At 53.1% G+C, this 25606-nt stretch overlaps 2 protein-coding genes across 2 annotated transcripts; one reads left to right on the forward strand and one right to left on the reverse strand.

Moving 5' to 3' along the window:
- The first annotated feature begins 1415 nt into the window (after positions 1-1415).
- Serhl2 (serine hydrolase like 2) lies at positions 1416-18015 on the forward strand. The gene is made up of 12 exons (XM_028861077.1): positions 1416-1559; positions 3161-3310; positions 3391-3504; positions 3911-3952; positions 4321-4340; positions 4712-4786; positions 6374-6483; positions 7260-7339; positions 12121-12155; positions 15725-15807; positions 16923-17019; positions 17594-18015. The coding sequence occupies exons 1-12, from the start codon at positions 1556-1558 to the stop codon at positions 17711-17713; spliced, it is 930 nt and encodes a 309-aa protein (XP_028716910.1). The 5' UTR covers positions 1416-1555; the 3' UTR covers positions 17714-18015.
- Rrp7a (ribosomal RNA processing 7 homolog A) lies at positions 17162-23992 on the reverse strand. The gene is made up of 7 exons (XM_028861076.2): positions 23853-23992; positions 23042-23184; positions 21539-21664; positions 20864-20981; positions 19777-19874; positions 19238-19436; positions 17162-18368 (listed from the first exon to the last, which is right to left on the reverse strand). The coding sequence occupies exons 1-7, from the start codon at positions 23923-23925 to the stop codon at positions 18283-18285; spliced, it is 843 nt and encodes a 280-aa protein (XP_028716909.2). The 5' UTR covers positions 23926-23992; the 3' UTR covers positions 17162-18282.
- Between the last annotated feature and the right edge of the window lie 1614 nt (positions 23993-25606).

Consider the following 25606-nt stretch of genomic DNA (forward strand, 5'->3'; position numbering starts at 1 on the left):
GGGACTTGGCGGCGGGAGCTGGAGAGAAATTCTTGAGCTACACTCGTGCTGGGTGGTGGTGGCACACGCCTCCAATCCCAGCACTCAGGAGGCAGAGGCAGGCGGATCTCTGTGAGTTCAAGGTCAGCCTGGTCTGCAGAGTGAGTTCCAGGACAGGCACCAAAACTACACAGAGAAACCCTGTCTCGAAAAAAACCAAAAAAAAAAAAAAAAAAAGCTCTCACAGGGGACTGGGGTGTAATGTTGTAGCTCAATTGGTAGTGTTTGCCTGGCATGCACTATGGGTTTGATCCCCAGCATTGCATAAATCAAGCAAGCTTATAACCCCAGTATTCTGGAGGTCTCAGTTCAAGGTCATCCTCCGCCATATCGTGAGTTCCGATCCTGTCTCAAAGAACAAAGAGAACAGAAAAGTTTGCTTTGTCCCCAGCTCCTAACCTTCCCGGAGTCAACCCACTCAGAAAAAGTCCAAGCTCAAATCCTGTCACGACCTGGTGGCCCCATTCTGGCCCCTCATCTATCCTGGCCCACTTCCCAGCCTCAACTTTCCATACGCGGTGGCTCTGCCATCCTCCACGTGCGTACCGCAGCCGGTGGTCTTCTTTCCTCAGAGTCTGTCCTGGCACCCCTTTGGGAAACTCACCACACCGATTTCCCTCAGCCTCCAAGTCTGTGGTTCACGGGTTAGGACAGTGAGCCGCTCAGGTCCGGAGACCACCCCCTGTTCCCTCCAGAGGTCTGCCTGGCAAATTTCAACAGCTCCAGAGGTTCAGATTTTGTCTTTTACTGTAAAATTCAATGCTTGCATGTGGAGAGCGTTTTGTGGTTTGGGTTCCTAGGGTTTTGTTTGGGGGAGGAGGAGGTTAAGGGTTGAGTCTCTGCAGTGTAGCCCAGGCTGGCCTCCAGTCCCCATCTGCCTTTCCCAGCATCCTGAGTATACCATGTCCACAGCCCGACTCCGGGTTCTTCATCTTTTCTGGACTGAAACTGTTTAGAATCCTTCCTTGCCTGGGGGTGGTTTCCACCAGAGCCCTCAATTGCAATACGTTCATTTATTCATTTAGGCTGCGCAATCAATTATCAAAGCTGGATAGTTCCAGGCTCCGTAGAGGGGCCGTGGACATGAAACACTGTGAAACACAGTGTGAGAGCCAGAGGGGATCCTCAGGGCGCTTTGCTCACCCTGGAGCCACTGGGACCTTGTCCAGCTCCTGGTGCCATGCGGGCATGCCCAGGGATCGGTCCTGCCACCTGCGTGTCTTTGTGTCTTTCAGAGCCTTCTGTACTCTCTCCAACACCGCCCCACTAGCCTGGGCCAGGAGCTGGGCAGCACCGGAATCCATGTGGATGTCCCCAGCCAGAGAGCGCGGGAAGGAGGGGCCTGGGTGGGGCGGGGCCTTTGTGGTGGGCGGGGCCCGGCCTGTCGGAGAGGCGTCCTTCAGGAGTCTGGCGGGCCTAGAGGAAAAGAAAAGTCAATTGGGCGGGGCTGGAGCTTCTGAGTCTTTCCGTCCCTGCGACCTCCCGGGCGAGGAGTGACAGCCGCACTGACCGAGCAATGGGTGAAAATGCCCCTCAGGGCCCCTTAGATCGGAGTGGGAAGGGGAGGCCCATGCACCAACTCAGTCACTCTAGCCAGTGGAGTGTGTGTGTGTACTCACTGCCCTCCCCACTGGGTGTCCAGACCCAGTCAGCAGCGCCGAGATGCAGCAGAGCCAGACTGTGGGCTCCGAACGAGCCACAAGGCCGCTGAGTCCCGATAGCTCTTAGATTAGAGGAGTGTGCGCATAGCTATTTGGGGTTAGACTTTGGGGCCAGCAGCATGAGAAGGTCAGCTCTGGGACACACCTGACCTGAGTAGGCCCAGCTGGAGTCCTGGAATCATGCTGTCTGCCGTAAATCCTCTCTCGATCTTTCCGAAGGAGCTTGGCCATCTTCTGTGCCCCTGTGTAGCGGTCTGTGTACTGAGAATGGCAGTGGTCCAACTCACGTTATGGGCAGTTGGCTTGTGTGAAGTGCCCGGCACCGGCTCTGAAGGCTTAGAAAATGCGGGCCACAGTAGCCTCCCCAGTTTCTATTTCCAAGGGTTCAGTTCCCCAGCGTCCAAAATATTTAGTGCAAAGTCCAGTTTTGAGTTGCATGCTACTCTGAGTAGTGTCCTAAAACCCTCAGCCATCTTAACGCCTGTCCTCCAGGATCTCTCAAATATTTCTTTGAATGTAGCTTTGGCGGGCCTGGAACTCCCCATATCAGCCTGTCCTGACCTGGATGCAATTCTCCTGCCTCTGCCTCCTTAGGGCTAGGATTACAGATGTGTGTGTAGCTATACTTGGTTCTCGTACAATAGTTCTGGAGACAGAGACCGCTGCACACATTTTCATTACAGTGTTTGTTTTGGTGATTTAGGTTTTATGAGACAAGGTCTCACGTAGTCAAGGCTGACCTCAAATTTCTAGTCTCCCTGTTTCTACCTTGTGAGTAGTGGGATGACTGGCACGTGCCACCACAATTTGTATATTATAGTCTGTTATCAGCATTGTGTTTTATTAAGTATTGTTGTTTATCTCCTACTGTGCCAATTTATAAGTTAAACTTTATCGTGTGTGTGTGTGTGTGTGTGTGTGTGTGTGTGTGTGTGTGTGTAGAAGCATAGATAACATTCATTGTATGGGGTTCATTAATGCTTGAAGTTTCAGGCATCCATGGGGGTTCTTGGAATGGGTTGTACAGTCAGAGGCACTGTAATCTGCTTAACAGAGAAGGAAACTGAGGATATGATAGAGAGGTTTTAAGTAGCCAGTCCAAGGTCGTACAGCCCACAAGTGGCAGGATTCAAGCTAGCAGCCTCCAACCCACTCCTTCCCATTCTGTCCCAACACCAATGGGTTACTTCCTACTCAAGCCTGTTCAGATCTCTCTCACCCAGGGGACCCGGTTGTCTTTCCCTTCTCAGGATATCTGGTAGTCTGTCTGTCCAGAGCCAGGACATAGGCCAATAGCACCCATGGCCATGCATGCTGGAACATACATAGATGAGGGGCTTAGGGCTGGAGAGATGGCTCAGCCGTTAAAGGCTAGGCTCACAACCAAAAATATAGATGAGGGTCTTGGTGCATGCTGGGTTCATGGATGCAGCGGGAAAATGACTGGTTCTACCTTACAGGTCTGCTGTCCGAGTTGAAGCTGGCTGTGCCCTGGGGCCACATTGCTGTCAAACTCTGGGGCTCCCAGAAGAACCCTCCAGTGCTCTGCCTGCATGGCTGGCTGGACAATGCCAATTCCTTTGACAGGCTTATTCCTCTTCTTCCACAAGGTAGGGCTGTGGGCTAAGGGGGCGGTGGAGGGGTGGAAGCCGCCACACAGACCCCCTTCTCTTTCTCCTCTCTGCCGCAGATTTTCATTATGTGGCCATGGATTTCGGAGGTCATGGGCTTTCATCCCATTACAACCCAGGCTTCCCGTATTGCCACCAAAATTTTGTGAGTGAGGTCCAGAGGGTGGTAACAGGTGAGCAAGAGCCAAAATGAATACCAGGAAGGAGTTGCGTGTGTGTGTGTGTGTGTGTGTGTGTGTGTGTGTGTGTGTGTGTGTGTTTCGGGAAGCGTGCGGGGGGGGGGTCGGGGTCCTCTATGACATCCCCTCTTATCCTAGGAGTAGGGTGCAGTGTCTAGGAGGCAGTACTGGCGTGGGGATGGATGCCTGGGGTCTGGCTCCAGTTCTCCCAGCAACTGAGATGAACTTGCCTCCTCCACTAGGAGCTTCCCACAGTGGAGGTGAGCCCCCTCAGCTCACCTCCCGGGTGGGGGGTGCTATAGGTATTTGGAGGGAGTCCCAAGCTAGGACACAGGAAAAAGTTCGGAGTAAGGCTGGACCATGCTAACCTTTTTTTTTTTTTCCGGCTTTGTGTTTTCAGCCTTTAAATGGACGCGATTCTCCCTCCTGGGCCACAGTTTTGGTGAGTCAGTTTTGGCCAGGCCCCGAGTTCTATGGAGGGCTATCGGAGAGGGAGAAAAGTTGATACGGTGGTGCCTGGTACCTTTCCCTGCCCCTCTGAGGAGGAGGAAGAGAATCCTCATATGCTTATCTTGGGGACTGTGCCTCTGGTCTCAGATGAGGGAGGGGGATGCCCCTGTGAGTGTTTTCACACGAAGGGACCGTGGCGGCCCAGGAAGAGGCTCCAAGTTGAAGATGCGGAGTCCCCACACCGTGGTGGAGAGGAGCTGGGGATGGGACAGCCCTTAGAAAAGAGCTCAGGGGAGGACATTGGGGCTGGGGAGGGGGCGTCACAAGGCAGTGTGACAGCGCTGCTCTCTTGTCCGGCAGGTGGCACTGTGGGCGGCATGGTGAGTAGCTGGCTGCTCTGTGGTCACCTGGGACCTTGAGGGGCAGGCGAAAGGTGGGCTGGGGAGAACGATGGATGTAGTAGCCAGCACCTCCTTAGCCAGAGGCAGATCTCACACACACACACACACACACACACACACACACACACACACACAAAAAAAAAAAAAAAAAAAAACACACACACACACACACACACACACACACACGCTGTGTCCCGGTGACGGTTCCTCGTAGTTTCTACGCGTCCCATCTAGGGTTACTGGGGTCTGAAGCTAGGTCTGGGAGCACACTGAAGGGATGGAAGACTCGATCTGGTGAAGCCTGCGCCTTCTCCAGCCGCTCACTTGGCTCCTCTCTTGTTCCTCTCCAGTACGCCTGCATCTTCCCAGAGATGGTGGACAAACTTATCTTGCTGGACTCAACACCCTTTCTCCTGGACTCTAATGTAGGAAGAGGCTTCTTGGAGGCTGTCACGGGGACCCTAGGCTTTAGTGGGGGCGTGCCTTCAGCTCTGTCTCCTGTGGTGGACATTAAGGAGGCAGCAGAAAGTGACAGGAGATGGACAAGTTAGCCAGGGATCTCCCCCAGAGAGGCTAGCATCCTGAAGCTTGTGACCCTAAGAACGTCAGGGAGCAGGGCATGGGAACTCTTTGGAAGCCCAGTGTGGGGCCTGGATTCTGCAGAAAGCCGGGGGAGCCAGCATAGACCGGAAAACAGTGGCCATGGGTGGAGGAAGTCTGGGGCCACAGCAAGCTTCCTGCCCGAAAACTTAACCAGTTCCTTTGTGCTGTGCACCTGGAACACAACCATAAACATCAACCATGAGTGTGGCTGAGAGACCAATACTACCCCCAGCAGTCACAACAGCCAGTACTGTCCCTGTATCTGAGACTCGGCCCTGTCCTTTACAAACTGTGTGACCCTAAGGAAGTTAGTTTGCTCCAGAGCACTCCAGTATGACAATTTCCATCTTTCCATTTATAAAATGGCCACACCTTCCCTGAGATAACTCATTCTTCTTCTTCTTCTTTTTTTTTTTTTTTTGTTTTTCGAGACAGGGTTTCTCTGTGTAGCTTTGTGCCTTTCCTGGAACTCAATGGTAGCCAGGCTGCCTCGAACTCACAGAGATCCGCCTGCTCTGCCTCCCGAGTGCTGGGATTAAAGGCGTGCGCCACCCGCCGGCTCTTCTTTTTTTTTTTTTTTTTTTTTTGAGATAGGAGCTCATTCTGTAATCAAGGCTGGCCATGAACTTCTGGTAATCCTCCTGCCCCAACCTCCTAACAGTTGAAATTACTTTTTTCAGTTTGTTTTGTTTTGTGAGATAAGGTTTCTTTGTGTAGCCCTGGTTGTCCTAGAACTAGCTCTGTAGACCAGGCTGGCCTAGAACTCATAGAGCTCCTCCTGCCTCTGCCTCCCAAGTGCTAGGATTAAAGGTGTGTGCCATCACTGCCCAGCTGGGATTAGTTTTTATTCCTGTGTCTCCAGGCCCTGCACATTGTAAGCACTCAGTAATTTTCCATTGCATGGACCATTAACCATTAAGCATTAGTGTGGAACCCAATACCCAGACTACGGTGAACTTTGCCCTTTGGTCTCTGTGATGTCCCACTGATGAAACAAGTATAAAGAGCCTTGGGGCTTCCTCCTGGGTGGTGCTGGGTGGCAGTGAGCCCCCAAAAGGCTGAACCTGCTGGTCTTCTGCACTGGGGACATGGGGCATGGCAGATGGAGTCTCAGAACCGATCCACTTTGCCTACCTGGTTCCACTACTTGCTGTTAGAGTTGCCTGCCCTCGATGGAATGCTAGTGTTCACAACTCTACAAAGCCCTCAGCAGTTAACAGAGATGCCCCCTCCCCCATCATCCGACCCTCTAGCTGTCCCAGGCTAGCCTGTGCCCAATGAGAAAGGGTAGCTAGCAGGGGCAGATCCCCCTCAGAGGGGCACCGAGGGCAGCGGGGAACCAGGGAAGGGACTGGGACCTCTCGTCTGAGGCTTCCCTGTTCACCAGCTCTGGCTGGCTGACTCCTTAGGAAATGGAGAACATCCCACTCTACAGACGGAGGAACATAGAACACATGCTGCAGGTGGAAGCTTCCCAGAAGCCCCCGAAGGTGTCCAGCCCCGAGGAAGTGCTGCAGAGGTGTGGGTGCTGGCGGCAGGGGTGGGGCAGAGGGAGGCTGGCACTGCTGTGCCCAGGGTGGAAACCTTCCAAGTCAGGGAGAGGATACAGCATGCTCCTCCTCCTCCTGCTGCTGTTTCCTCCCCCTCCTCACAACGCCATTCCCCCCACCCCTCCACCCCAGTTTGCTCCTGTTAGAGCTGTCCGGCAGCCTCTACCCCAGAACAACCACACAGCCTTGTGTCCTTGTTGGCCTCTTCATTGGCACCCACGGCCCAACTGGGAATGCCCTGGCTGTGTTTGCACTCATTGGGCAGTGTGCACAGTAAGACAGGGCTCCGCTTTGTTGTTGTTGTCTAGAGGAGTGGAGACACACACACACACACACACACACACACACACACACACACACACACACACACACTGATTCTGAAAGACATGCAGATCGTTCTGGGTAGCCTCCCTTTTCCCTCCATCGCCCCTTCCTTCCTCCTCCTCTTCCTCCTGGAGGGTGACCCCAAGCACTCAAGCACTTTACCCCAAGCCACACCCTTAGTCCTTTTTGTTGTTGTTTTGTTTGTTTGTTCATTTGAGAGAGATTTAGCTATGATTCAGGCTGACCTTGAACTCACTATGTAGCCGGGACTGGCCTTGAATTCAAAGTCCTCCTGCCTCAGCTTCCTTAAGCGCTGGAATTAAAGATGGGCACACTCTCTCTAGCTGCCTGCTCTCCTTTCTGTCTAACCCCTGGGCTGGATGGAGGCCTGATTCCTTTTGTGTCTTCCTGTCTCCCCCAGGACCCTGAATAACAACAGCCACTTAAGTAAAGAGTGTGGGGAACTCCTGCTGCAGAGAGGAACCACGAAGGTGGCCACAGGTAAGGACTCACCCTCCGTCTGTCCGTCTGTCCATCCGTCCGTCATCGTCATTACTGCGGGATGCCATGGGGGGCCTGCATGGGTCAAGCTGATACTTGGTGCCCTCAAGTGTTTCACTGATTCTTCCATTGCCTCATACACGGCACTGTGAGAGCAGGATGATGGTTATGATAAAGGTGCTGGTGGTGGCGCTGGTCACCGGCGGAAAAGTAGGCACAGACGCTGTCACTCAGGAGACACTGGGCACTGCTGACGTGAGCCTCCGTGCTAGGGAGCAGGCCAGCGGTAGGAGCCTGTGGCAGGAGCAGAATTAGCTTGGGAGAAGGAAAATCCAGATCTGCTGGCTCTCTGGATACAGTGTTAGGAAACCATTGTTCTGGGCCTCTACACCCCTCCCCAACACACACACACACACACACACACACACACACACACACACACACACACACACAGAGCCGCCTCCTTCTCTCTCTGTCTCTCTCTCTCCCTCCCCCCACCTCTCCCTCCTGATCTGAATAATGCAGGTGAGGAAGTGGTCTCAGGCATCCACTTCCCGGCCAAAGGGAGTTCATGAAGCCAGGTCATGAAGCTAATGATTTAACCAGGCAGATATACCAGGATCAAGAGAGAACCATGAGGGGCTGGAGAGATGGCTCAGAGGTTAAGAGCAGTGACTGCTCTTCCAGAGGTCCTGAGTTCAATTCCCAGCAACCACATGGTGGCTCACAACTCTCTGTAATGGGATCTGATTCCCTCTTCTGGTATGGATGAAAACAAAGCACTCATATACATAAAATAAACAAATATTTAAAAAAGAAAAAAAAGAGCGAGAGCCATGAAACACAGCTTTAGGCACATTCTTGTCTAAACACAAGTGTTCCAGCCCATAGCCCGGGGCTTGCTCCAAGCCAGGTGTGGTGCCATGCCAGGCTGAAACCCTAGCACTTGGGAGGTCGAGGCAGGAAGATCGTGCTGTTGCGGCCAGCCTGGGCCACATAGTAAGACCCTAAGCCAAGCAAACAACAGAAGCAACACATACTCCTGGCTGAAGGTATTCTGCCAAGAGGGAGAACCCAGCTCTGTCCAGGATCACTGAGGCTGAAGGGACAGGCTCTATCCGTCTCTGGCCAGGGAAGCCCTGCCTTCCCCTCCAGGATGCTGAAATTTCTGTCATAAACTCAGCTGCATTCAGTCAAAAGCAGATCCGTCTGGCTTGAGCAGTTTCACAGAAACACTTGGCAGGGGAGCCGGGACAGCTGCCCATGTTTGAAAGGGAAAGGCTTTGTAGAAAAGCAGAGCTTTCTAGCTGCCGGTGAGAAATGGAGAGACCTAACCACAGTCATCCCCCCCACCGGCAACCACCAGAAGCTCTGAGGGCCTTGTCCATGGGCACAGTGCCCTCTCTGCCGGTCTCTGCTGGATCTGTCTGTGACTTTGACGAGTCCCAGCAGAGAGGCGGAGCCAGCAGTGGGAAGACTGTTGAGTTCACTGCTGTTCCTCGGATGGCCGGGCAGGCCTCCTAGGTGGGAAGAAAACAGGAAGGAGCCACCCACGGGCAGAGCGGCAGCTATTAGTGTTCAAGGATCAGGGCCTGTTTGGTTTTTGTTTTGTTTTCAATTATACTTGTTTATTTTGTGGGTGTGGGTGTGAATGGGTGTGTGCATATGTAGATGGATGCCAAGGATTGAATTCAGATCTTCAGGCTTGGTGGCAAGTGCCTTTACCCACTGAACCATCTTAATGGCCCCAGAGGACTCTTGGCTGTTTTTTTTGTTTGTTTGGTTTTGGTTTTGGTTTTTATTTTCCCATAAAGTCCACAGAAAATGGACCTAGGGCCTACTTTCTATCCCTCATGCCCCCATGCTTTGGGACAGAGGAATGGCTAGGGAATATCCCCAGTACTCCAACTGTGTAACCTGAGGACTGGGAGACAGTCACCATGTAGGTGTCCCTCTGACACTGCGGGACACTGCTAAGGCAGAGACAGAGAAGGGCCAGCAGATACAGAAGCCACACTGTGCCAAGGACCTGCCAGGAAGCTGTGGAGAGGACAGCGGGGTGCTTCTGAGCACAGGGCTGGAGGCTGGACCAAGTAGGACCAAGTTAAGTCTGCACTGGGACGCCCATGACTTCGTGTGGGTTCAACTCAGCCCAGGCCATTTCCCTGTCCTGCTTAAAGGGTAAAGGGGTTTATTAGGGAGGAAGATTCACTACAGCATGGGAGATTTATCGTAGGGTCCTGGAAGTCCAAGGTGCAGTCCAACGCTGTTCTTCTGCCTGGGTCCGTCTCAGCATCCAAACCCACGAGGTCCTCTATGCATCCGAGTCACAAGTGCCTGGCTAGAGCTCTATCAACAATTAAACATTCCATTTATTATCTCAGAGTTCCATAATCTCTAATTAGAGGCCAAAACCTAATAATTACAGAAAATAGCATTCCTTAATGTTCCCATAATTGCTTTTTTTTTTTTCCCCTCAGAGTAGCATCTAGATTCATGCTTGCTTTTCCTATGGGGGCGAGGAGGGGTGGGGTGAGGGTGGTGGGCGAGGGTATCCTGCCTTAACCCTTCCCAGACATACAACAAGCTCAGTCATCATTGGCTTCTCTTTCTTTCGTTTTTTAACAAGTTATTTTTTTATTTTGTGTGCATTGGTGTTTTGCCTGCATGCATATCTGTTGGATTCCTTATAACTGGAGTTATAGACAGTTGTGAACTGCCATGTGGCTGCTGGGAATTGAACCCAGGACTCTCTGGAAGAGCAGCCAGTGATCTTAACCACCGAGCCATCTCTCCAGCCCTCACATTGAACTTTTTATCAACTTTGTCTAATCTGTTGCTATTTAAAAAACAAAACAAACAAAACCTGAGTCGGGTGGTGGTGGCACACACCTTTAATCCCAGCACTTAGGAGGCAGAGGTAGGTCAATCTCTGTGAGTTCGAGGCCAGCCTGGTCTACAAAGTGAGTTCCAGGACAGTTGGGGCTACACAGAAAAACCCTGTCTTGAAACAACAACAACAACAACAAAAAAAAAAAACCTGAGTCCAAGCATGATGGTGCACACCTTTCATTCTCAAAGAGGCAGAAGCCTCTGCTTACCCTCTGTGAGTTTGAGGCTAGCCTGATCTACACAGCAAATTCCAGGCCAAGACTACATAGTGAAACCTGTCTCAAAAATAAATAGTTCTTTAAAAAAAAAAAATTTATTTTATTATGTATACAGTGTTCTGCCTGCATGTGTCTCTACAGGCCAGAAGAGGGCACCAGATCTCATTACAGATGGTTGTGAGCCACCATGTGGTTGCTGGGAATTGAACTCAGGACCTCTGGAAGAGCAGTCAGTGCTCTTAACTGCTGAGCCATCTCTCCAGCCCCAATAAATATTTCTTAATAAAAACACCAGTGGGGCCGGGCAAAGGTGGTGGCACACGCCATTAATCTCAGCACTCGGGAGGCAGAGCAGGTGAATCTCTGTGAGTTTGAGGCCAGCCTGGGCTACAAAGCAAGTTGCAGGACAGCCAGGGTTGTTACAAACAAACAAAACGTAAAAACCGGTGCAAGGCTGGGCGCACTGCTGGGTGGCAGGGCGCCTGCTCTGCATGCCCCAGGTCCTGGCTTCCAACCGCAGCACTGCAGGAGAAGGGGATTTACTGGAAGGCTCTGGAGGTTGGGAGCCCGGGGGTGCAGTGTGAGCATCTGCCCCATCTTGGGTCAGTCCTTGGCTTCATCTCAGTTTTACCAACTTTCCCATGTTGCAGACATGGAACTGTAGCTGCCTGGTCCCTGGTTGTCACTTCTCTCTAGACCTGGAGTTTCTTTTCTGGAGTGCAGAACTGTGGTATTGCAGTTGATATCCAACTGCAATATGTGTGTCTTTTTTTTTTTTTTCAATGGATTCTGGAATTTGAATCATCTACGTGTTTGATCCTAAGACTTATATTTGCATTAAATGTTTAACACACTGGGGACAGCCCGTTTGCAGGTGTTCCGGTCTGATGGTTGGGCACAGGGGAGTTGAGAGGACTTGTAGGTAGACCTCTCCCTAGGCTGACACCTGCAGCCGACCCCGTTCCTCTTGTTGGAGCATGTCCCCAGAGTTGGAAACTCCCACGGCTTGTGAGTTCCTACATGGCAGCAGAGGCTGCTCTGCCCCACCCCCATACTCCTGCACACAGTTCTCTAGGAATCATAGATGTGGCCCAGGAGGGCGTAGCTAAACCTTTCTAGCTGGGTAGAGTTGTCCATCCTCTATGGCAGCGACCAAGTCTGACAAGGAATGCCATGGGTCTCGATTATTCTCTATTTCCTAAAGAAACTAACAGTTTTCTCTGAGATGGGGGTTGGACCCTAGAGGGGTGGCACATGTCTTTAGTCCCAGCACTTGAAGGCAGAGGCAGGCAAATCTCTGTGAGTTGAGGCTAGCCTGGTCTACAGAGTGGGTTCCGGGTCGTCAGGGGCCACCTAGTGAGATCCTGTGAAAAACAAACAAACAAACAAAAACAAGAAAGGGAAGAAGGAAAGAGAGAACCTTATTGTTTCCATCATCATCATCATCCTTTGCTGTCCCTTGGGGTCTGAGGAGATGCCCATGTGCTGTGGTCAGTCTTGACCAAGCTCTGTTCTAGAAGAAGCCCAGGACGGAAGTCCAGGGCTGGCTTTCACCAGCCCAGATAGAAGGCATGAGCCCTGTGTGAGGAGATGGAGATTTCCCCAGGAAGCCAGGTTATCCCTTCCTGTAAGAGCTGACACTGAAAACGCCATGCTTTGTGCTTTCTTCAGGGCTGGTGCTGAACAGGGACCGGAGACTGTCTTTGGTAAGTACCGCTGTCTGCCGGCTTCGTCACAGATGGCCTGTGATCTCTTTTTGAAGGTAGTGTTAAATTTCTATGCATAGCATAGGATAGACCCATTTTAGGTGGCTCTAAGTACACTGCTGGGTAGTATTAGACACACTGTTTTATGTAACCGTCACCAACTTTGTGACGCCAGACTTTGTCCCGCTCAGTAAACACTGAACCAATTAAAATCCCAAGTCCTCACCTGTCTCTCCAGCAACCTCTAATTGACTTTTCTGTCCCTGTGAAGTTGCTTGCATGATACCTCACAAAAGCAGAATCAGTGTTTGTCCCTCCGTGCCTGGCTTCCTCTCCTCAGCATCGTGCTTTCCAGATCCTTTCATGTGAAACATGAAACACACACCCGAGTTCACACCTTTGTGAGGACTGAAAACTGTTCCAACGTGGTGACTTTAATCCCAGCATGTGGAGGCAGAGGCAGGCCAATCTGTCAGATTATTTTTTTCCTTAAACATCTTTTTTACATCTAGTTTTTAAATTTAATTGTGTGTGTGTGTGTGTGTGTGTGTGTGTGTGTGTGTGTGTGTGTGTGTAAGGGCAGGGGGAGCGTGTGTGGAAGTGAGGACAACTCGTGGGAGTCTCTCCTTCCTCCACGAGTGTCATGGATCAAAGTCGGTCAGCTTGGCAGCAAGTGTGTTTATCCTCTGAGCGTCCTGCTGGCCCCACAGCGCACGTTCTCTGTGCAGTCCTCTGCTGACAGACACCGGGCTTTCACATTCTGGCAGCTGAGAACAGTGCTGCTGGACCATGAGGCTATGCCTGAAGAGAATTGCTGGAATTGTGACTGATCTTTTGAGAAACTGCTGAACTGCTGTCCACAGAGGCTGCGCTAGTTTATGTTCCCACCAATACACAAGGGTTCTGATCTCATCCCCAATCTCTGTCTCTCTCTCTCACACATACGGGAGGAGGGGTGCTGGGATTTGAACCCAAGGCCTTGTACACTCTAGGCAAGTGTCCTACCACTGAGCTTCGTCCCCAAATCCCTTTCTCCCATTTGTCTCTTCATACACGTGGACATACATGACAGACTCTCCAAACGTCCCCAAGTGTCTTTTCATACATGTGCATGTACACGGACACAGACCCTTGTCTCAGGACTTTGCATCATTTCCACACTCACTTCCTAAAGAAGTCTCTCACAGGGCTGGAGAGAGAGCTCAGAGGTTAAGAGCACTGGCTGCTCTTCCAGAAGACCCGAGTTCAATTCCCAGCAACGACAGTCATGTGGCTCACACCCATCTGTAATGAGATCTGGTGCCCTCTTCTGGCCTGCAGTTGTACATTCAAGCAGGACACTATATAATAAATAAAAACAAAAAAACCAAAACCAAAAACAAAAAACCCCGTCTCTCACAGACATTTGTGGGGCTAGAGAACAGAGGTGTTCTCCTCTTGGACCCTGGTGAATCTGGAGCACAGCCAGGCACACTGACCTGGATCCAGGTCTCATACCCTGTGTCCTGTATGCAAAGTGCCTCAGAGCTGGCAGTTCATTTGACTTTGCTGTTGGCTTAACCTTATTACTTAAAAAGGGTGGTGGTGGTGGTGATGAAATTGGAAGAGTTAAGAGACGTTGGGGGGAGAGGCAGCTGATAAAAGGGGACAGGCAGGGGCCCCCAATGTGGTCAGTCTACAAAGGAGAAATAGAAACTCAGAAGAAGATCCTCACGTCTGCAGGCACGAGTGAGGTAATGTCCCCTAATCCTTGCCTCGGGACCAACTTAAAATGAAGTTTGAGGCCTGACTGTACCCTTGAGCCAGACCAACCCCAGGTCGTGAGGGAAAGGAGGGAGTTTGGAGGCCAAGGCCCAAACCTCCACCTGACTGCGTCTGGCGCCACCTCCTGTTAGCTGTCGGCTGTGACCAGTGTTCAGAGGCGTCCTCCCTGCCCCGCCCCCTCCTCCAGTGCCCCCCAGGCCTGTTGGAGAAGGTGGAGCCAGGGAGCCTGCCCTTGTCACAGGTCTCCAGCAGTTGCTCTGATGTGAGAACCTGGCTGAGAGACTGCGGGGCCTCGTGGGCGATGTGGGAATCTCTGCTTTGAGAACGTACCCATGGTGATTTCAGTCTGAGGAGCAGGATGAGAAGCGACTTTGTTGTGTCTGTCTGTGCGAGAGTATGTGTATGGTGTACGTGTGCATGTGGAGGTCAGGGGACCTTTGGTGTTCCCCAGCCATATTCTCACATTTATGTATTATCTATTGACTTTTTGAGATGGTCTCAAACTTTTCAAGCAGGCTAAGCTGGCTGGCCCCCTCACTCTGAGGATCCACCTGCCCCTGCCTCTTGAGGGCTGAGATTGTAAGATCGTCACACCATGTCCAGTTGCTTAAAAGTGGAATCTGAGGATCAGGTTCAGGTCTTGTTACAAAGTACTCTACTGACTGAGCCATGGCTCCAGCCCAGGAGTGAATTGTTTGTTTTGTTTTTTGTTTTTTGGAGACAGGGTTTCTTTGTGTAGCTTTGGTGCCTTTCCTGGAACTCACTTTGGAAACCAGGCTGACCTCGAACTCACAGAGATCCGCCTGGCTCTGCCTCCCGAGTGCTGGGATTAAAGGCGTGCGCCACCACCGCTGGCAAGGAGTGAATTTTTTCAACTGGGTATCCAATACTCACCAGGGCCCAGTATATAACAGGCAAGCTCTCTGCCACTGACCTACAGCCTCAGCCCAGATGTACTGATGTCTTCTATTTAACTTTACTATCATTTCTCCCACGAAGTCCCCTGATCCTAGCATGCATATCACACCTGCTGTGCACGTGACCTACAGTGTCCATCAGTAGCTGCATGGGGCTGGTGGCCTCCGTTTTGGGCCCTGCAGCGCAGGCACATTAAAAAGCAAGGACAGGGCTGGAGAGAAGAGCACTGGCTGCTCTTCCAGAGGTTCCGAGTTCAATTCCCAGCAACCATATGGTGGCTCACAACCATCTCTAATGAGATCTGGTGCCCTCTTCTGGTGTGCAGACATACATACAAACAGAACACTGTATACATAATAAATAAATAAATCTTTAAAAAAAGACACATTTAAAAAAACAAGGACAGAGCAGTGAGGGCTGGGTGGAGACAGGTATGGGGGACTCGGGGACTCTGTGTTGTGGTCACAACACATTTCTTCCAAGTAGAAGCAGTCTCATGAAGGGAATGAGCTCTGCCTGGCAGAGTCTGGGGCCCACATCTGGGCTCTGTCCTGGGAAAGGTCTGCAGGGGGCTCCCGTCCTAAACAGGTCCAGTCAACAGCCACACCCAACTGTAAAGAGTTCTGTGAATGGAGTCTGGCTGGGCAGCTCTGATCCCAACAAGAGGGAAGAATAAATCTGGGGGGTAGGGATGGGAGTGGGAGACACAACTTTGGTTGACGGGAGCTAAGAAGTCTTGATGAGTAAGTGACTTGGTGGACACTGACCTCCTGGGGTGGGTGGGTGGCCCAGCTGACCTCGCTGGAACCCAGCTGCCCTGAATTAAGGACTCTGCAGGTGTGCATGGGACTTCATGGCAAGGATTCACCCTGGTCTTGTTTCTGCAGCCAGAGAATAGCTTTGACTTCGTGAGCAAGGAGATGTTCATGCACCTTACCAGGAACCTTCAGGCCAATGTGTTGCTGATCAAGTGAGTCTGGACTGAGTGCCCTTGACAGACCCGGGCAGCAGGACCCTCTGAGGGAGCCTGGCACAGGCGTCCAGTTCTCCAGTATGACACCACACTACTTCCACCTAGCCTTTCTCGGGAAGCGGGGGCAGGGGTGAGGACTGCAGCACAGACTGGCAGGTCTCCGGGAAGCCGGACGTGGCTGGACTTAAGATTCTACTTCCACATCAGAGAAATGGCACAGGCAATCTTGGGAGCTTGTTAAGTCCTACTCTGTTGGGAAAGATTGTCCTACTTGAGTGCACGGCTTCAGGAAGGATGCACTTGGGGTGATTCTCAAGGGGCACACCCCTCATCAGATCAGCCAAATTAGCCCTGATGACCAATGGGGTGACAGACATCACAGGATTGTCTTCACATGCAGGAATTTTGAATTAGGAACTTTTCCTGGGCTAGCCACATGCAGTTGGTCTAGCCTGATCCTTTCCTTGATGCTTGGTGGTGGCGGCAACAGCAGGGAAATCAGAGGGAAGTTTGATGTCGTGGCGTGGGCTGTTGCTAGGAGGTTTGGAGGCTTAATTAATGCTTTTTTTTTTTTTTTTGAGTTAAATTTTCAACTCATTATGGAGTTGGGGGAATGTTAACACCGTTATAAATTAAGGCAAAGCTGAACTTAAGAACAAGGGACTGGCTGGGCACGGTGGCTCACACCTGCAGTTCACGACCAGGGAGAGCTCGGCAGGGCTGTGACAAGCCTGAGGCCAGCCTAGGCTACAGTGGGCTTCAAAGGCGGGGGTGGGCTGGGCTGGGGGGTGCGGAATGGTTGTGTGATATGCACGTTAGACATCAGTAGATTTTATTTTAAAGAAAAGCCTGGCCTTGAGAGCCGGTTCAGATCTCAGCCCAGCTTTCAGTGGCCCCCACTTTCCACGGCAGGCATTCAGCTTCTGTTAGCCTGCTACCCACTCTAAGAGAAAGCTGGTACTGAATGACCGACCCTCAGGATCAGCAGAGGCTCAGAGGGACCTAGGAAAAAGGAAAATGGGGGTCAGCCAGGCTTGGGCTCTTCAGGTCCTGAAACCCAGACAGGGCAGAGGGCTCTCTGTTAAGATTCACCCCAACTTCTTGCTGCCCAGAGCAACAGAGGGGTACTACGATGTGAGAAGAGCCAATGATGAGAAGAAGGAGCCCCTGTTCTTCATGGTGGACACACTAAACACCATCCTAAAAGAGGTAACGTGTGTGGCCCGGAAGGCTGACAGGTTGGGCACGTCTTCTGCTCTGAACCCCACATCACAGTCAATTGCTTTGGATCCCCTCCATGGCCAGTCCCCAGAAACCTAGGACACACAGTCAGATTCGGGAAGGAGACAGCTTTGGTTGGCAGGATCTTCCACTTTATTGTTCTCACCTGACCCCTGGCCGGGCCTACTTGTGGGGCACACCTCTTAAAAGCGGCCTCTCACTGGCCTCACTGCTCCCGGAACCAGCACATTGGCAAGTGTGATGCTCCAGGGCAGGGGGAGGCCTGTGGAGGTCCTGGCTCTCTCTCGCCAGTCATCCACTTAGACCCACCGAGGCCTGGAACCTCTGCACACAGCCCGCTCCACCAGAACTGGCAGCGACCCTGCCTGTGACTGCCCCGTTCAGCCCGGTAGCCACACAGCTCAGAGGCCTACATCCCCGGGACAGCCTCCAAGTCCCCAGGCTGCTGTGGAGAGAGGTCGCCTCTCACCCACTTGGAAGCAGTCAGCTATGAGAAGGTCTCCCGAGTGGGCAGCATCTCACCAGCTGCCCCTTTCTCCAGCGGTTCCAGCTTGTGAAAGTCCCAGGCAATCACTACGTCCACATGAACAAGCCCCACCTTGTGGCGGGAACCATCAGCTCCTTCCTAGAGAGCCAACCCAGGACCTCATCGTTGCTGTAGCTCTGGTCTTGGATCCTGTTCGCACTTCCTAACACCCCCATCCCACAAAATAGGTGGGGTGGGGCTCACCGGGCTCGAAGACCGAGGGAGGCAGCGGAGAATCCCATGGTAGAGCTGTGGCAGGCAAGGGAAAACAAGATTCTGGCCTTTGAGAAGGGGACAGGTGCCCTGGGGCTTGTGTCTGGTAAGCTGCAGTGAGCTGGTGCAGTGAGCTGGTGCGCTGAGGAAGCAGGGCCTGGGCTGGGTCTCTGGAGCCTGTCCTGGCTGCCAGCCTGTGTGGAAATAAATCTGTCTTCACTGCATTCCAATGGCTCTGTTGCCTGCAGGGACTTCATGGAGGGCAAGAGAGTCAGAGCAGACGGTCAGTCAGGTTTCCCAGGAATATCTTTACAGGTTGAGGAGGCAGGGGCAGCTCTCTGGAGGCCAAATGCCGCCGCTGCCCTGCACTTCCAGCCTGTGTGGGTGTAGAGATGGAGCTGTGGGACACAGCAGCGGCTTCTGGGCCTGGGATCTGCTTCAAAAGCACAGTCCCCGAGGACGCAGGCCTGCTCGCCAGCGGCCACAACAGCTCAGTAGGGCCGGAACTTGCGTTGGGCGCGCATCAGTTCAATCCTCTGCTTGTCCTCCTCGAACTTCTTGCGCAGCTGTGCTAGGTCTGGGGGTGTGAAGGGACACAGGACGGGTCACACGGAGTACCTGTACAGGAACTGCCAGCTACCCTACTAAAGAGACTCCTCATGTCCCAGGGAGGCTCAGTACACCCTCCTTCTCCCCCCCCACCCCCCCATGCCCCCTCTATTCCTGCTGTGCTCTGGGTCAAGGTCAGGATCCTGCAAGAAAACAGACCCGGACACTAACTACAGCCACTCAGGAGGGCTAGGCTGAGGTGGGAGGGGGTGGCACGGAGAAGAGGCCCAGAGAAAGCAGGACTCCTAACCCTTCTGCTCCCTAAGAAGCAGCAGGTCCAGGGGTCCCTTTCCCTAGATGAGGCCTTGGAGTAGGGGGCTCCAGAATTCAGCAGTAAATGGTCACCAAGTGACCCAAGTCAGAGGTGGCACCCGGAGCTCTAAGGAGGGGGGTTGACAGGCTGCTCAGGTGAAGATACAGCTTGGGGTCTAGGAACAGGGCCGGAGCATGTGAGGTGGGGGAGAGACTATGAGGCAGGGGCCAGTGCCAACAAAGGTGGGATCTGAAGGTGGCTGTGGAGCCCAGCCCATGTTCAGGAGAGGACCGGGCCTTCTCAGCTCCACAGAAGTGTCCTGTGAGCAGCGAGAGCGTGCACTCCCATACGGAACACTCAGGAGCCCCCCCCCACGCACCCCCACCCCTCAGGTCCCTCAGCACTCGGACGCCTCCTGGCTGGGGGCTGACAGGTCCCTGCCCCAGGTGCTCTGGGGACCTGGTGGTGAGGCCACATCCCAGGTGCTGTCTCTGGGGAGCAGTGGGGGCACCAGCCTGTAGAGGATGTGCCTGAGGACTTCCTGCTCCCGCCCCGGCCCGTGGGGTGGCCCCGGTGTCCCTTACGCTCCATCTTGGACTCTCGGTGCTGCCAGGCATAGAAGTTGAGCAGCTCCTTGCGGGCCCGCTTCCTTTTCTCCTTCTCAAGGACGCGCAGGCTGGCCGCTTCTGTCCGAGGGAGCACAGGCCTGCGGCCCCGGCGCGTCACCTTCACCCAGCCCTCCTCATCCGGGACTCCTTCCTCCTCCTTGGCCTTAGTCTCCTCCTGCATGGAAGAGGCTGTGGATGGGCAGGGCTCCGCGGCAGCAGGATGCCCCGATTGGCCCGAGGCCCACACAGTGTCTGCTGGCCTGAATGGTCCCCACAATGAGTGTTGAAGAACAGACATGTCAATGACACTTCCTTCACCTGCAGACCACTGAGAGTCCATGTCACCCAGCCAGGTGGCCTAGGTTTCAGCAAGCAAAAATGCCAGCCTGCACTCCCCAAGGACAGGCTGCCACCGCCAATCCCTCACAGGCACCACACCACACCATTCACTACCTGTGGTGCCCACCTTCCCACGGCTACACACGTGATCCCCAGGGACCCTACTGGAGGCCTACCTCAGCTATCTTCTTGTCGTAGGCCTCCATGAATGTGTCTACTTCGATTCTCAGGGCCTCAGGGTCGAGCACTGAATCTTCATAATCACTGATCCACTCTGAGGGGGAAGGAACATGGTGTACCATAACCACACTGGGAAAGCATGTGCTGTCTGCACTTGTAGAGAGTAGACTCGAGACCAGAGAGCTGGCTCAGTGGTTAAGAGTACTGTTGCTCTTGCAGAGGACCCAGGTTCGGTTCCAAGCTACAACATGGTGGCTACAACCACCCATAACTCCAGTTCCAGAGATGCACTCTCTTCTGACTTCCTTGTATATGAAACACACGTGTGGTGTGCAAACACACAAAAACAAAATCTTTAACAATTACAAAGAGAGCAGATGCTAGGAGGCCTTCCTTTGTCCCCTCCCAACCTCTCCTGGGTCAGCCTGGCTCCCTGGCTCTGTAGCCGGGAGAGGGAAACCGGCAAGCTGCACCGCTGGAAACAGTTGGCAAACTGCTGCCAGCAGATGGCACTGTTTTTGTTTTTTTATGCCAAGGCATAAAAGCCCCAGAGGGGACAGGGAGGGCAGGAACCCTCCTGGGGAGGAATCAACCTCCCCAGTCACTCTGGGGCACTCCCCCATCTGATGCCCTTCCCTTGGCCTGCTCTCAGCCAGGCTACTCCAGCCTCTGCTGCTGGGTGCTGTGAGCACTGACTTAGGTTTTTGCCGGCCATATACTTAATCGACAGTCATTACAAACCATCACTTCAGCTCTCACAGAATGTTCTCCAGGCCGTACAGAATAGAGACGACCGGCTCAGAGTGGAGAGTCAGGCTTCACCAGACATGGCCCGCAAGCTGGATCCTCTAGCACAGTCCAGGCACTTGGGATCCAGGTTTAGGTGATAGGAAGGTTCTAGAGGCAACAGGCAGGGCCCTTACCTGGTGCCAAAGGCTCAGGCTATTTCCTGATGTGTCTCAGACACAGCCCCTTGGGAGAGGGGACACAGCTTGTGGCATTCACAGATGCTGCCCCCATCAAGTGTCCCTCCCCAACCCAAGGCCTGAGGAGGAAGCACTGGCCACCGCCAGCGGTACTGACTATGGATTCCGCTCTTCACAGGGTGGCTCTCTGTAGAAAGCAGCAATGGGCCCTTCAGATTCAAAGCAGCTGACACTCCACTTGGCTTCTGGAACACCACATAAGCTACCTGAAAGCCCTGGGGGGAGAGAGATGTCTGTGTGAGCCTTCCCACCTGTGGCACAAGGTCCCCGTACCTGCCCTGGACCAGGGGAGATGGTGCTCGGATCTTTCATGTATCATCCCACAGTCTGGGTGAGGGACAGCCATGCTCCTAGCTAGCCAACTGCCGCTGGGACACCTGGGACTCAGTGAAAAGCAGGCTCACCCAGGCTAGGGTGGGTCATAAACAGACAAGGCACAAAGTCAGGGTGAGACCCCCTTGTACCGCAAGGACACATGAGGGACCTGGGGAGAGGAGCAGGGCTCCCGGAGCCAGGGCACCAGTCCTGAGGAGAAAGCCACTGAAGTAGGAAATGGGCTCCGGGAGACTGCAGGGCAGAGAGGGAGGCAGGAAGTCAGAGAACGTGGCGGCACACCTGAGAGAATCGGAGGCCATCCCCGCCAATCTACGTCACACGTGGCAGAGGGCACCCCAGGGCCACAGGGCGCCAGTCTGAAGTCCACTGCCGAGCCCAGCCACGCCCCACCACCCTGCCCCCACCCAGTGGAACCTGGTGGTACCGGGCAGCCTACCTGAGCGGGCTTCTGGTGAAAATACTTGGACTTTGGCTCCTTGGGGCTCTCGGCAAGGTCAGGCTTCTCCTGCAACTCCACTGTCTTGATGGTGCCACAGGAAGAGAGGAGTCGGGACAGGCTCTCCTGCCGAGGTCAGAGGGAAGCAGAGCGTCAACACCCACGGGCTCCTCAGAGTCTCCGGACACCCACAATGGCCAGGAAGGACTCGAGCCCGGGTCTACACAACCCAGGGGGCCTAAGTGCCCAAGCCTGACCAGCTCCCAAGACAACGCAGAGGCAGATGTGTCTAGCTGTGATGGACGATAAGGACTTTCAATGTCACTGACTTCGGATGACAACTAATTAAGCTTTACCACCTACGTCTGAGGGAATCAGCTCCGGTTGGGCTCAGGATGGTGGGAAGCTTTGGCAGGAAGAGTATGAGGGGACTTCTTAGGTCTGTGCTGCTTACACACAGTGTGGTCAGCTTCTGACATGCAGCCTCTGTCCAGCCCAGCCCTTCCCTCCAACCTGCTGTCCGGGTTGGCCTTGAACTTCTGATCCTCCAACCTCCAAATCTGATTTATGTGGTGCTGGGGATTGAACCCAGGGTTTCAGGATCTCCAGGCCAGCACCCTGTCACTGAGCTATATCCCTAGCTCTAGCATGTCTCTTCTCAAAAAAGTAATTCCTCCCACCAGGCATGGTGACACACCCCCGAAAATCCAGCACTCGGGGCAGGTGGATCGATTGAAAAGTTTTTAAAATTGCATTTGTGCACAAGCATATGTGTGTATGTGGAGTCCATGTTACATGTGTCGGGGTCAGAGGACAATCTACAGGAGTCAGTTTTCCCTTCCACCATGTGGGTCCCAGAGATCAAACTCAGGCTATGGGACATGGTGGCAAGTGCCTTTACCCACTGAACCATCCTGCCAGTCCTCAACCTCTTTTTTAGACTAAGCGTGGTGGCACATCCCTGTAACCCCAGAACTTGAGAGGAGAATCAGGAGTTCAAGGCCAGCCTCACCTACGTAATAAGTATGAGGCCAGCTCAGGCTACAAGAAAACCCTGTCTGAAACAAAACAATGAAAAGTACATGTAATAGTGTCTGCGAAAAATCAGTACGTATGTCTAGACAGAACTGCACCTGATTTTTGTTAGACTTTCTTTAAAACAAAAAAGAAAAAACTAACCAGTAAACAAAAAAAGTGGTCGGAAGGATAATTATTTCGAAGCCAGCTGTGCCCACTCGTTAACTGTAATGAGTCGGGGTGGTGGGGTGGTGCAGGGGCACAGCACATCTGAGGCCAGCCCGGGCTGCCTAGTGAGGTCCAGAACCGCCTCCGGGGGAGTGAGACCCTATAGCCCATATTCCTATTCTGAGAGCCCCGGTCGTTTCAACATCCTCCACTGTGGCTTTACTGGTATTTCCACCTGACCGCCAGAATTTTGTAGGGCCATGGCAAGTCCCCCCCCTTCCAGCACCCCCCCCCCCGCGTCCTCTGCCAGCAGCTTACCTCTGTGCAGTACGGGGGCACATTGAGGATAAAAAGGGTCCTATTGGGAGGCCACGTGGATTGGGTGTCTTGGCGAACTCTGTGCTGTCTCACGTAGAGGTAATGAGAAGCCCGCTGCTTTTCTGAGAACTTCACTGGAATAGCTACGAGCAGGAGAGAGTTCGGGGTACCCCGAGTTGAGGCCAATGCCTGTGTCACCCGAGTTCCTTTCTGTGTCCCTCTCTAACTCCATCTGCCCGCGTGTTGGTCACCCACCCGCCCACGCAGAGCTGGGGAGCACGCAGTCGGGGCATCACGGCCGGTGGGGACACAGCGGCTCGCTGCCGCGCTCTCGGGGTACTCGCTGCCTCTCACCATCAGCCCCCATCGCACTGGCTGTTCCGCTCAGCACACCAACCCTCTCCCCTCCACCCACTCTTCAGGTTGGGGCTGTCGCGTCCGGACCCCTCATGCCCAGCTAGCCCCACCTTCCCAGGAAGTCTACACGGGTGAGATGCGAATCTCCATAAAGCCAGGGAAGCTGTCCCTTGGGGTGGGGATACAGCTGCGGCCACCCCCCCAGGAAGCGCTTGCTGAAGAACCAGACAAGCGCAGGCCGGCGGGTGACAAACTCCAGTGGTCGACGCTGCACGCTCGGCGCGGCCTGGAGGAAGCGCTCCCGAGGCCTCTCTGAGCAATGCCCGCGGAAGTCGGCAGCCAGAGCCGGCGCGGCGGGCTCCTGCGCCCCGAGACCCGACGAGCCGCCGTGGTCTCCGCCACGCGCAGGCCACCTCCCTGAGAAGAGGTCAGTTCCCGGCCCTCCGCTGCTCACCTGAATAACCCGGTGGGCTCGGTATGCTCCCCTCGTGGCCGCACGCACCAGGTTTCTTCTTGCGGGCCACCATCTTGAGGAGCGGGAGCGCAGGGATGGACGGGAGTTGTAGTTCTCCTTTCCGGCGCGGCTGAGTTCCCATGACGACAGGACCACGTGGGGCCCCGCCTTCTCAACTCTAGGCCCGCCTCCCGGATCTTGTTCAGCCCTAAGATTTTCCCCTTCCTTGTCAAAATGGGGGTGGAGGGGGGCGGGGTGAGATGGGGTGGTGAAAGATGGGGATGGAGAGGGGGCGTGGGGGAGGCTGGAACGAAGGCTCGGAGGTTAAGAGCGCCGGCTGCTCTACTAGAGGATCCGGGTTCGTTTCCGATCACTCTCAATTGTCTGTAATCCCAGTTCCCCGGAGATCTGACGCCCTCTTCTGGCCTCTGTGGGCACAGTATACACGTGATGCAGAAAAACAGAGATAAAACACTCATAGCACAAAAGGCAAATAAATCTTTAAAAATAAATGGTAGGCAGTTTGAATCGCGGTGCAACTGAGGAGCCACTGTGGGATTTTGAGTAGAGAGATGCATAAACCGTCTCTCCTTGGTAGTTAATTCGACTGAAAGAGGACAAGGGGGGTAAGCAGCCTGGGGCTGAGACTGTAAGGAAAGAGCCTTGGCAGCGGGTAAAGGCACTTGCCACCAAGCTTGACATCCTGATAAATCCACGGAAGGAGAGAACTGACTCCGGCAGTTATCCTCGGACCTGCACATGCACTCCATGGCATATGTCCTCTCCCACAAGATAAAAGTTTAAAAAAAAATGTGTGCGTGTGACCCTGGCTGTCCTGAAGCTAGCAGACCAGGCTGGCTTCAAACTCACAGAGATCTGTCTGTGTCTGCCTCCCGAGTGCTGGGATTAAAGGTGTGCACCACCACACCTGACTCTATAGAATTTAAATGTTTACAAATCGAAGTGAGTTCAAATAACCTTTTCCCAGCTGGGCATGGCTGTAATCCCAGCTGAAGCAGAGGATACCTGTGTGTTCCAGAGCATCTGAGGATACAGTGAGACCATGTCCCACCTTTTTGAGGCAGAGGTCTCACTTAGCCTAGGTGGGCCTGAACACTGATCCTCCTGCCTCCATTTCCCCAAGTGCTGCGATCAATGTATGCATCCCCAGGGTGATTTACGTAATTGCTTCATGCTGCTACACAAGCACCCTACCAGCTGAGCTTCATCTGAGCCCAGTTTCTACTGTTTAATCGCCAAATTCACCGCTGTTCCCACCCCCACCCCCATTGCTTATCTTAATTCTAAAGGGTTTTTCTTGGCTAAGACTTTCAAAATTTCATTCAAGTGTGTATTCATAATTATCCATTATAGTATTTTTATGATAGCTACTTTAAAATCTTTAATAAAATTGGAAGCTGTACTACATCTTAAATCCCCATTCTCAGGTTGGGAATGGAGGATCAGATTATATGTCCAAGGCCAGTCTTGGCTAGATAGTGACATTGTAAAGCCCTGTCAAAAAATAAACAGTAAGAAAATTATGCCAGTACCAAGCCATTTTTATTACTATAGCTCTATAGTAGAGCTTAAGATCAGGGATGGTGATGCCTCCAGAGGTTGCTTTATTATTCAGGATTCTTTTAGCTATCCTGGGTCTTCTGTTTTTTTCAAATGAAGTTGAGTATTTTTCTTTCCAAGTCTGTGAAGAATTGTGTTGGGATTTTGATGGGAATGCATTGAATCTGTAGATT

The sequence above is a fragment of the Peromyscus leucopus genome, chromosome 20 (assembly GCF_004664715.2).
Source record: "Peromyscus leucopus breed LL Stock chromosome 20, UCI_PerLeu_2.1, whole genome shotgun sequence".
Lineage (NCBI taxonomy): Eukaryota > Metazoa > Chordata > Mammalia > Rodentia > Cricetidae > Peromyscus > Peromyscus leucopus.